This window comes from Gossypium raimondii, chromosome 1 (assembly GCF_025698545.1).
Source record: "Gossypium raimondii isolate GPD5lz chromosome 1, ASM2569854v1, whole genome shotgun sequence".
NCBI classification, from domain to species: domain Eukaryota; kingdom Viridiplantae; phylum Streptophyta; class Magnoliopsida; order Malvales; family Malvaceae; genus Gossypium; species Gossypium raimondii.
The window spans coordinates 30,107,269-30,120,312 of NC_068565.1; the positions used below are offsets into that span (position 1 = coordinate 30,107,269).

Below are 13,044 nucleotides of genomic sequence, written 5' to 3' on the forward strand. Positions count from 1 at the left end.
AACTTTGTGTCCAAAGCTTCCTGCAATTTCTTCCAAAACTGCGAAGTAAATCTCGAATCTCTATCTGAGATAATCGATAATAGTACTCATGTAGTCTGACTGTCTTTGAAATATACAACGTGGCCAACTTATAAAGTGAATAATCCATACGAACTGGGATAAAATGAGTCTACTTAGTTAGCTTATCAATCACAACCCATACTGCATCTTTCTTTCCCGGTGTCAACGGCAACTCTGACACAAAATCTATGGTAACTCGGTCCCATTTCCACTCAGGAACTAACATAGGCTGCAATAAACCTTAAGGTACCTGATGTTTGACTTTTACCTGCTGACAAATCAAGTATCTAGAAACAAATTCTGAAATATCTCTTTTCATTCCTGTCCACAAGTACATTTTCTTCAAATCATTATACATCTTTGTACTACCTAAGTGAATAGAAAAAGAACTGCTATGTGCTTCCTGTAAAATCTTTCGAATAAGCTCATCATACTTCGGTATACATATCAAATTTTTGAACATCAAACAACCATTAGAACCAATCTGAAAGTCAGACTCAACACCTGACTCGCACTGAGCTCTTTTAGTTTGCAACTCACTGTCATCTTTCTGAGCTTTACATATTTCTTCAAGAAACATCGGTTTAGCTTTCAACTCAGCTAAAATAGAACCATCATCTGATAAAGCCAAGCTAGTATTTACCATCATCTCAATGTAAATAAAGACTTTCTGCTCAAAGCATCAGCAACAACGTTTGCCTTACCCGGGTGATAGTCGATCACTAGCTCATAATCTTTAATCAACTCTAGCCATCTTCTTTGCCTCAAGTTCAAATCTTTCTGGGTCATCAAGTATTTTAAACTTTTATGGTCAGTGAATATTTGGCACTTCTCACCATACAATTGATGTCTCCAGATCTTCAACGCAAGTACAATGGCAGCTAGCTCTAACTCGTGCATCGGGTAGTTTTTCTCATGTGACTTTAACTGTCTGGAAGCATATGCTATTACTTTACCTTCCTGCATAAGTACACAACCCAATCCATTCAAGGATGCATCACTGTAAATCACAAATTCTTTACCCGGTTCTGGCTGTACTAAAACAGGAGCTTCAGTTAACAATGCCTTTAACTTGTCAAAACTCTGCTAATACTTCTTAGTCCATTCAAACTTGACATCGTTCTGTAACAACCTTGTCAACGGGGTAGCTATCATGGAAAATCCCTTTACAAATCGTCTGTAATAACCAACTAATCCAAGAAAACTTCTAACCTCTGACACATTTCTGGGTGGTTTCCACTCAACAATTGCTAAAATTTTACTCGGATCAACTTTAATACCATCACCTGAGACAATGTGTCCAAGGAATGTGACTTCTCTAAGCCAGAACTCACTTTTGCTAAACTTGTCATACAACTAATTATCTCTCAAAATCAGTAAAATTGTTCTCAAATGTTCGGCATGTTCAATCTTATCAGGAGAATAAATCAAAATACCATCAATAAACACAACTACAAACTTGTCCAAGTACGGTCGAAAGATTCAGTTCATTAAATCCATGAATATGGCAGGGGCATTAGTCAAACCAAATGGCATCACAAGAAACTCATAGTGACCATACCTAGTCCGGAAACCAGTCTTCGAAACATCTGACTCTTTAGCCCGCAACTGATAGTAACCAGATCTCAAATCTATCTTGGAGAAAATAGTGGCTCCTTTCAATTGGTCAAACAAATCATCAATTCTAGGCAGTGGATATTTATTCTTTATTGTTACTTTGTTAACCTGTCGATAATCTATACATAACCTCATCGAACTATCTTTCTTTTTCACAAATAGCACTGGTGTGCCCCATGAAGAACAACTAGGCCTTCCAAAAACATTATCAGTTAATTCCTACAATTGAGCTTTCAATTATTTGAATTCTAACGGGGCCATTCTATAAGGAGCAATAGAAATGAAAGTGGTACCTGGAACCAACTCAATACCAAACTTAACTTCTCTAATAGGAGGCAAACCTGACAATTCTTCCAAAAACACATCAGAAAACTCACAAACTAATGGCACTAATATTACTTTCTCCAACTGTTACTTGCTCCAACTCCCAGATTCCTCTGTGGTCTGCCTCTAGTGGGAGCATTTCCCGATCTTGCATTGGATATTACTTCTCTTTTAACTGGTTCAGGAATCCCGAATAAAATGATCTAGTGCACCACATCTGAAACATGCATTTTGATTTGCTCGGTACTTACCGAGATGACGTCCACCACGTTGAGCACACTCTCACCAGGTGGTCGAGTACTACCCATAGTTGCGACTGTAGTAGTCTGAGCTCTTGAACCCACAAATCTTCTACCTCTGTTTCGGCTAGGATACCCGGCTGAAAAATTCAATCTAATAGAGAACTCTCTTGGCCTCTTGGATGTAGACTGAAATGATCTGCTCATCTACATTTTCTTCGTGTCTTGAACCTCAATTTCATCTTTGCCCTTTTCTTTTTCTTTTAACAACTTCTTTGCACATGATATCATCATTGACAGTTGGATACCATCATTGAGCCCATCGTCAAATCTTTTGCACATGATAGCCTCTGTAGATACACACTCTCGAGCATACTTGCTGAGTTTGACAAATTCACGTTCATACTCGGTTACAGTCATCTTACCCTGCTTTAACTAAAGGAACTCTTTTCTCTTCTGGTTAATAAATCTCTGACTGATATACTTTTTACGGAACTCCTCTTGAAAGAAATCCCAAGTAACTCTCTCGCTCGGTACAACTGAGACAAGAGTCTTCCACCAATAATATGTTGAATCTCTAAGGAGTGAGACAACACACTTCATGCATTCCTCAGGTGTACACGATAACTCATCAAACACTCTGATAGTATTCTCGAGCCAAAATTCTGCTCTCTCTGCATCATCATCTTTAGTAGCCCGAAACTCTTTAGCCCCTTATTTTCTAATCTTATCAACTGGTGGCCTTTCTCTTATAATTGTACCTATGACTGGGGGAGCTACATGGGGGATCGGAGAATCATAGGGGGTGGAGGTCTAACAGTCGAATCTGTACGAACTAACTCGGCAAACCATTCATTCATAGCTTGGAAGAAGGCTTCTGGAGCCCCTCCTCCCTGACTAACTGTAACGGGCCTTTCACTACTATCTGGTAGCATTGTCCCTTCTGCGAGAGCGGGCGTATTACTTTCTACATCATCTGCACTAGCTCGTTTGGGATCCATAACTATAAAAGAAAAACATTTTAAAATCGTCAGGAGTCATCACACTATCAAAATACAAGTATGGCATGTATAGCTAGACTCTTATTCATACTAAATATTCTAAGAACTGACTAAACTCTCACTCTGATACCAATAAATGTAACACCCTTTACCTGAGACCGTTGCCGAAGTTGAGCACGAGACGTTATCTGACTTAACTTACTAGTTCGGAGCATAAAAATTTACTTTTAAAATTAATTCGCTCACGTTCATTTAATACGTCCCTAAAAAGAACCCTTGAGGCCCTAAACCATGTAACGAAAATGATTCAGGTCCAAACCGGGAACATTACAAATTTTTCGAATACTTTAACAAATCAAAATAATTTATTTCACTATTTACAATAAAATTGTCCACCTGCGTAACAGTCACTAATTTAATTATAACTCGAGTTAAAAAACTTGAAATTTAGATCCGTAAATTTTTCCTAAAACTAGACTCATATGTCTTCTTACCATAAAATGTCCAAAATTTTTTGCTTAGCCAATAAGTACACTTTATTCATTAAAGTCTTCCTATTTCACTATTAGACAATTCTAACATCTATTCACTAAAAATCAATTATCTCATTATACAGACTTCATATGATACTTCTGCTTTTTCTACTGAAAATAGACACACAAAGGAATCTAGAAATATAAATTGTGACTCATAATTATTTCTGTACAATTTTTAATGATTTTCTAAATTCAGAACATGGGACTTCAAAAACATTTCTAACCCTGTCTCACGAAAATTCAAATATCTCATAATATAAAATTACTTTGCCTACATCGTTTCTTTCATATGAAAATAGACTTGATAATCTTTAAATCTATATCTCATTCACTCTCTAATTCCATTTCTACTATCCTTTGTGATTTTACAAAATCACGTCAATGCTGCTGTCCAAAAACTATTCCATTGCAAATTTTTACTCTTTTATAATTTCTTTGTATTGACTATCATTTAGGCATACATAACATCAAAACATGTTCTTAAATAGTCATTTTAATAGCTATTCATTAGCCATATCATAAGGATACACACAAAATGACTAAGTCCCCATACATGCCATAACTTAAAACGTTTTGATCACAAAATACCGAGATGCTCTGTTGATAGTCTGAAACGATCACCGACGTCTTTAAGACCCCCAAAGGGGGTAAGCATTAAAGCTTAGTAAGTTTACAAGAAAATAAATAACAACATTTATCATAAATAATTATACTGTTTCGTTTAGGCCCTCTTTCGGGATGTTACAACCCAAGTTTATCAAATTCACATTTTCACAAAATCAACATCTCACACATGCATAACTTCCATTTTGTTTCACAGATCATTCTTTTAACACAAAATAAATAAGCATATAGACATACATGAAACATACATAAAAGAGTTCATACGGTACTCACAGGACCCTCATGATATCCTCACATAATTCTTACCTAACCCTCACGAACACTCACAAAGAGATCACGAAGTGCTCACCTTCAACAGCTTTAAACATCAGATCTGGGCTTCCTTCGAGTAGATCAAAAGACCCTGAACGTTGAACCACTGAAAACTAATCAAGATCTACTCATCTTATTCATATTTAAATTAATTATAAAAAAATTACTAATCTAATCAAGTCACAAGTTAGTAGTGTGAATCCAAATTAAAGTATTAATTTAAATAATTAAATTAATTAACCTAAACTAACCTCATGGAATTTCCTATTCTTAGTATCAACAATATGAGCCTCTAGTCTAGGATTGATTTAGTCTTTAATTAACATGCTTAAGATAAACTAATTTTAGAACTTTGTGTTTTTGGTGAATTAGCTATTAATTAACCAGTATTACCACCTGACCTCTAGTAATTAATTAATTGACAAATACTCGGTTATCTCCCGACCTCACTTTTTTCACCGAGATAAATTATGATTTACTTGTGAAAATTGTCTCCCGCTCTCGTTTAACCTAGATTACTTCCCAGGGTCATCAATTCAAGGGTTTAGGCACACATAATTTATACCAACTAATTCCTATTAAGAAACCATTATTCTTCTGCTAATCAATCGACTTAATTAATTAATAAGTTCAATAAACTAATCATGCAAGATATAAATAAAACATAAGAATTTATTCTAATATTCATACAAACATTACCTACTAGATAAACAAAATATAAATAAAAGAATAAAATAGAAGAGCAAAGACAATGCTCAATAAATATATTGAAGAGTGATTTTGGAGCAATTTCTGCCCACAATTATCTTCACATCGAGATAGAAAGAATCTTGATTACATGAACAAAAAAATAAATTACAACTAAAAACTGAATAAAACTGTCTACGTCAAATCTCGTCCTCTGATTCCTTTGACCTTAAAATGGCTTGTATAGGCGACACATAACTTGGTGCCCACACAACCCTAGATACACTTAGATACTAATTAATACAATATATTATTAAATGCCTAGGTTCTAATTTGAAAATAATCCCAATATTTTCATCCAATGAATCAAGCACATTTTAGCTTGCCTTCATCACGTCATCGTGACTTGGGGAAATTTCTTGCCACGATGTAATGCATTTTTTAGCCCTGGCAGCTTCATTGTTTTGTGTTGCAACACGGCTCCCTTGTATCGTGAAACAAACATTGTCTCTTGTACTATTGGGCTTGGATTGGCACCCTATACACTCAAATAACCCACTAGTCACTCTTGAGGCCAAAATTGGCTTTATGGATCATCGCGATACTAAAAAGTGTGTAAAAACGCTTATTTTGCAAATAATTAAATCTAAACTAAGAAAACCAAAAATGAATATAAATATGATAAAATCACTAGAAAACAAGCTCTAAAGTGCTGGAATGTACCTAAACTACTACTACAATTGGCAGCAGGTCAAATACCCCCACACTTAAGTCTTTTCTTGTCCTCAATTAAGCAAAACAAAAAGAAAAAAATTGAACGAAAAAACATAAATGAAAATGTACTTGAGCTCATTTGGTACACGAGATTAGATCAGAGCATTAACATTAGGAAGATTTGCCTAAACACATAACTCTACCTTGATGTCTGAATAATTTATAGTTATTTACATCTGAACTGATTAGTTCAAAATATTACAAAGTAAACAAGTAAAAGAAAATTAAACATATAGTTCCATCAAAATGTACATACGAATATAAAATTTATAATTAAAGAATACAATCAGTTTGAATTTTACCTATTTAGTTTCTTTTTATCCATGCTTTGAACTCTAATACATGATTTATAAGTATAAGCACTTATGATTTTTTGTGCCAATATGAGTGAGATTTTTCTCAATTTCTCATAGTTTTATTTAACTATGCACACTCAACATTCTCTTGGCTTTTATCCTGTTCTATGCTTTTATCACACTTACAATGCTTTTGTTCCCACAATTCATTTTAATTTAAGGATATGCTTGTGAAAATTATACTTATTATACTGCACCATTTCAATAACTAAGAATTTATTTGCTGAGTTTTTACTTCAAACATCCAATAATTCAACAAGCCTAAATGTCTATTCGTATCTACCTTTATCACTTGGTATATTTAATGTAACAACTCATTTTTTAGTGGTGTCGAAAGTAATGGTTTCGAGACCACAATTTCGACGAGAGATTCCTTATATATATTTAATTAATATTTATGAGTTAAATATAGTATAATACTGAATCATAATTTAGTAGATTTTATTAAATTTTCAACTAGTCAATGTACAAATGGTGCATACCGAAAGTCAATTCTTTTAGAAAATGAGGTATCGGGACCTAGTTTTCATAAATCGAACTCATAAATATTATTATTGAATATTTGTAGAGCTATTATATACGTGGATTGAAGTTTGGTTCTAATTTGTGTTGATTAGATAGTTAATTATGAAATAAGTAATAAATTGTAACATACGTAAAAGTTAATCTCTATTGATTTTATTAACTAAAATGCATGATTAGTGTTTCTTTAGGGATCTAAATGGCACTTAGACTCTAGTGGAAAGTAGTGGACATATAGGCTTTGTTTTAAATGATTTTATTATGTTAAAATAATTATAATTTGTTATAATGTGTTGGAATTAAATAAAACAAAACCATTATCATTTTATTTATTCATCTTCCACTGAATGTTCAAAGCAAAAGAATTGAAACACCAGTGTTGAATGATCAAACTATTAGGCCCTTGCATGTAAGTTCTATCTAAGCCTGTTATTTGTAACTTTTATGTTTTTGAGATAATTGCAACTAGGTTCAGTTGATCTGTATCTTTGTTTTCAAAATGTATAGAGATTTCTAAATTTGGCATTGATTAAAAATTAATTTTTGGATGTTTAATAGTTTCATGATAAGTTTAGATATGTTTAAAGATTAATTTGTTCAAGAAATCTTGTTATTTTTGTGTATAAGGACAAAATTTGAATAATGTAAATTTTTTATGAAATTTATGTTTTTAGAGGGTGTCAAATGATGAAAATGTAATCGGATTGAAAATCAAATACTTAATTTGAAAGATATAATAGTTTCAAATTTATAGGGACTAAATTGAATAAAATGTAAAATTTATAGGAAATTGTGCAAAATGAATAAAATATATTATATTCATGAATTTGGATGGTTTTAAGTGAGAAAAGCTGATCATGTGAAATGAATTATTATTAGATCAAGGACTGAATTGTATGGAAGAAAATCAAGGAAAAAGGAAAAAATACAGAATAGTCCCTACGAACAAAGTTACTTGCTGGTTGTATTAGGTAAGTTCATAGTGTATTAAAATGTGTCTATACATATGATTTGATGTAGAATTTTAAGAATATAGATTGTTAATGTTGTGAGTTGGAATTGAAATGTTATAAACAAATGCTAAGGTGAGTAAGGACTAAATTGAGAATTGTTAAATATTGGGAAATATGATTTTATGGATTTCAGAATGAACATAAATTGTTACAGCATGTGTAGTGATAACATGAAATGCCTCTGATTATTAAATGTTACAAGTCCTACATAAATGTCCGCTTGAACATAGTAAACAATTAAGATACAATTGGCATGCCAATAGGGTTTGAATGCGCGTTTGTGTGGGTTTGTAGTTCGGTGCCTCTATTCACACTTCAGTGTCTCTATTTGCACTCTAGTGTTTTTGATTGCAAAATCATGCCTTTGTTTGCACTACGGTGCCTTTTTGTAGCATTACAATGCTTTCTAGTGTGGTGTATTTACCCGTGTATTCAAATTTTGTTGCTATAGTTCATCGGGCCAGTTGAATCTGTGATTAATTATCAAAAGATTTATTGACATATGGTTATACACAAGAATAATTTTCATTGAATATATATAATGATATTCATTGAATACATGAATGATCTTGATTAAATTATTGATGAACATGGATTATTTGATGATTTGATCTTCGCAAATCTCACCTATTCTTGTAAAATGAATGATAGGTTATCTTTATCTAAATTGTTTAAATTTCATTTACTTGAATGGGGTAAGTTTGTTTATGATTTAACTATGAATTTACTAAGCTATATAAGCTTATTATGTTTCATTTTTCTATTTCTTATAGTTGACATTTTATGAAACTAGGTAACCGGATTAACTTCAAGGTTCACACTAACAAGCTTTAGTCTCGGTAAATTTTGATTCATTTTATTCCGATTTTGTGACATGCATATAGATTATTTTGGGTTTATGTGGTAAATGTTGTGATGTGGTTAAAGTGACTTCAATGTAATGTGTTAATAAGACTATTTAGTTGGTTTGATGGAATGAATGGATTGAGCATGTCATGTTGGTATATGCTTATTCTTGAATCATGAAGAATTGTGAAATGGTAATGTTTTGATGAATGGTTGCTTATTAGGTATACATGATGTCTTGAATCATGAATAGATGAATGAGAATTAAGGTTTTGATGGATTTTACATGTATTAGGACTAGTTGTTTACTTGAGACCTAAAGGGTCAATATTAGTAGATATTATGGTATGTTTAGGTTTGTTTAAAAGATAAGGTTGATAAAGAATCATGGAAAAATGCTCAATCATATTATTTTCTTGTATGTTTGGTTGAAATTTATAAATGGACCATGATAATATTATATTTTTTTAATGCTTTGGTTATGAATGGTAGCTTGTTTGTGTCACTTTAGGTTGTTCACTTTAGGTTGTTTGTGTTATGATTTCGACTAAATTCTTGAAATGTTTTAGGAAATATTATGTTTTACATAAGGATGTGTTAGGTAGTGCTTAAAGATTTGGATAATATCTTTTGAATAATGGCCATATTTTTTGACACATGATTTTCCACACGGTCGTGCTCCATTGGTAAATTAGGTGTAAGATTTTTGACATGGTCTCAGTCTCTCACACAACCCAACCACACGCCCATGTGAATGTTTGCAATGTTTTAAAATGTAGTCTACACGACCATAGTTTTTTTCACGGTGGTGTGATCCTATATTACAAGGTTGTGTGGTTTAACTCCACACGGCCGTGTGAACCCTATTTTGCATGTTACCCACATTTTTAGAAAAGTTTCAAATTAGTCCTTATTTTGTTCTGAATTATTTTCAAAGCTTTTTAAATCTCATTTTAAGCATGTTCTTGAATGAATAACATGTTTTTATTGAATAATTGATAATTGATGATTGTTTAAAGATTATTTGAATTGAAATAGCATGATCTTATTTTGTTAATTGTTGTAGAATCTTGTAACCCTAATCTGGTAATGGAGAAGGGTGAGAGGTGTTAAATTTAATTTATTTTTCTATTCACAATCTAATAAACTGATACAAATATAAACAACCTAAATTATTTATTTTTCAAGCTAAATTTATAGTTTAAACAAACAACCTATGTACGTGATCCTAACCAATCACTTGTATTTCTACAAGCTCACTCACAACAAAAAAGACAAAAGAAAAGAAAAAAATTAACTACTAAAAATATATAAAAGCTAAGCAAATGAAATAATTTTTTTAAAAAAATTTTCTATGTCATCCCCACACTTTATTCGGCACATTTTCCCTAATGTGCAATAATAAGATCAAGGAAAGAGATTACATGGTTTTGCGTGAAAAGTCCTTAAAATTTTTTGGTTGATCTCCTCCTTACTAGTGTAGTTCTACAATATAGTGTCATCCAAAGTGTAAAGTTCCTACGCAAATAAAAGAAACACATTTTTCTTTTGTTTTACTTTTAATTTTTTATCCCTCAAAGGTTAGCAAAATCGTCATCATATAACTCCTCAGTGTAGCTACCCTCGTTTGAACTGACTACCTTCTCCTTTCCTTGAGTAATAGATGGTTCGACCTGTATGGGTCTTGTGGTGTCAGATGGGGCTTTCCAAAATATAGGTGTTTGCTGGCATCATAATGACTCTATGCTGAATTGCTCGGCTAGATGGCTCATTACCTTCCCATATTCATATTTGCACTCGGTGTTGTACTCGAGGTATGCCTCCATACATTGAGCCATTTCTTCACTCATTAGGGCTACCAAAGTCGACGTTACCCCATTCATTATACCCTTAGTAGTACGAGCTGGGGTTCTTCCATTGACTCTGGCAGCCCGCGGTCTCGTGTGTATTCCCAATGTACTGCCACATGCTCGTTTCTATTCTCTACCCAGTCAACCACGTTGATTATAGAACCATGCATTAATGACATAGTTTAATATGGTCTTTAGTGGGCAAGTTGGTTCTTCTTGGTCGGTCTCCACTTCAGCCCTCCTACACATCTTCAAAATTAATTGTGGGTACGAAAGTCATCATGTGTGCCCTCCAACAAACTGTCTCATGTTGTAAAGGGTATGGTTATCCACATTAATTTACAGTCATTGCAAGATGGCATAGAAAAGGAGAGCACTATCATGGGTAACTCGCAAAAAAAAATATAACTAACTTTTTACTTCTGGGGTCATTCTTGATTGCTGAAATCATAATGGTTCCATGGTTACCAACTTTTAGACTGTATGGCCTCGACCCTTGGTCAAAAAAATAATGATCTCATAGTAATCCACATTGTCCTCATTTAAATCTTCATAAAAATTAGGGGTATAACATTGTGTTTTATGAATGGCCTCGATCAAAATTGGAGAGGCATCTACGTACACACCTCTCACAAAGACTTTATTTCCTTGGGCTTCAAGAAAATTCACATAAAATTCCTGAATGATCGAGATCATAGACGATTTTAGAGGGTGTCCGTAAAATGTATTCCACCATAATTGGTCGACCTTTGTGGTTATAGGGTCATGGAATAATTGTGTGGCAAAATTGAATCCACATTACGCGGTTAATGGTTTATTGAAGTTGCCAAATAATTTGGCCACTTCATTGGAGACGAATCCTTTTATGGACTCATTTGGAACATTGCGTTATGTGGATTTTCAAGATGTTGTTAGCTTTTGAGACGACATTGTAACCAATTTGAATATAATCGACAACCAATAAACATGAATTAATCAATAAAAATTTTTCCCGGTTCGCTAATCTATTGATCAAACATGAATATTAAAAGTATTAAAAGAGAGATTGAGTATTATCAAGCATTGTTGCGGATGATTTGATCAGTTGCAGGTGTTTTCCCCATCGGCCATCATGGTCAACTTCAAAAGAGAAAGTTATTGTGTTTGGTAGGGTTTTCTAGCTAATAAAATAGGAGAAAATAAGTAAGAGATGAAAGTTTGATCTTTAAACTAATGAAAAATTAAAAGGGATGGTGGCTTGGATGCTGAGAGGGTGGAAATCAAAAAAGGGGAAGGGAAAGAATTGTTTGGGGCGGATGAGGTAGAGCACATCATGACGAGACAATTAAATAATATTCACCTTATCATGACGTCAAGTCCTCCCTCGTCACAACTTCGTGTAATGTTACGAGTTCAAATATTGTGATGTGGGGTTACTTGTTGGGACTATATGACCTTTCATGTCTCGACATCACCATCTATTTGTTTACTCATTTGGTTGGCTCATTGTGACATTGCTAAGCCACGTTTAGATGTGGAGTGGGATTGTCGAGACGATGTGACGCTCATCGTCCTAATGTCAAAAACTATTTCGGCCTCGCCTTGGGCGAAATTTTGCATTCTCAGTTCGTTTGTATTTCCCCCAGTTCTTAGGTCAGTAAAAGCTAGTAAAACACATAAAGATACCCTAATTAAAACATTAAACTCAATAATTAAAAATACTTGAATGAAAGTTAAGAATTTAAAATTGAAAGGAATTTAAATAAAATGTCCTTTTTTAGGATTGGGACGATCCATATCGCCACTGTAAAAGAACTACTAGTTGCTTTTTGAGACATTGATTCGTCGTTTGTTTCTCCATTGAGAGATGAAAACCAACACCATCGGTCGATACCATTGACGTTACATTATCATTTCCCCGAAGGACCTAAATATCGTTTGCACGGTGTCGCCCCAAAGGACCAGTAGGTAAGCATTCCACAATGCCGTTAATACCCTAAATATCATTTGCATTATCCCTTATGAGTCTATAACCCACTCTGACAATTTCCTATCTTCACTAACTCATCAAAGTGACCTTGTAACACACCAAACCCGACCTGATAATTGGATCCGAGTATGATGTGTCACACATTAAATCAGACTAACTTTAAAACATTTAGCAGAAGCTTTATAAAATTTTACAAAGTTGTTAATACAAAATATGTCAAGGTTAATACATTACAAAGGTTTCAGTGACATCATTTCCAGTTCAAAGTAATGTTCAAATCATCTAGCATATAAGCTTTGAATAAGTAATGTTCA

The 13,044-nt window shown here is 33.4% G+C and overlaps 1 protein-coding gene across 1 annotated transcript; it reads right to left on the reverse strand.

Moving 5' to 3' along the window:
• Positions 1-301: 301 nt before the first annotated feature.
• On the reverse strand, positions 302-2,447 carry LOC128042885 (uncharacterized). Its single transcript, XM_052634227.1, has 2 exons — positions 2,253-2,447; positions 302-730 (listed from the first exon to the last, which is right to left on the reverse strand). The coding sequence occupies exons 1-2, from the start codon at positions 2,445-2,447 to the stop codon at positions 302-304; spliced, it is 624 nt and encodes a 207-aa protein (XP_052490187.1).
• Positions 2,448-13,044: the final 10,597 nt, after the last annotated feature.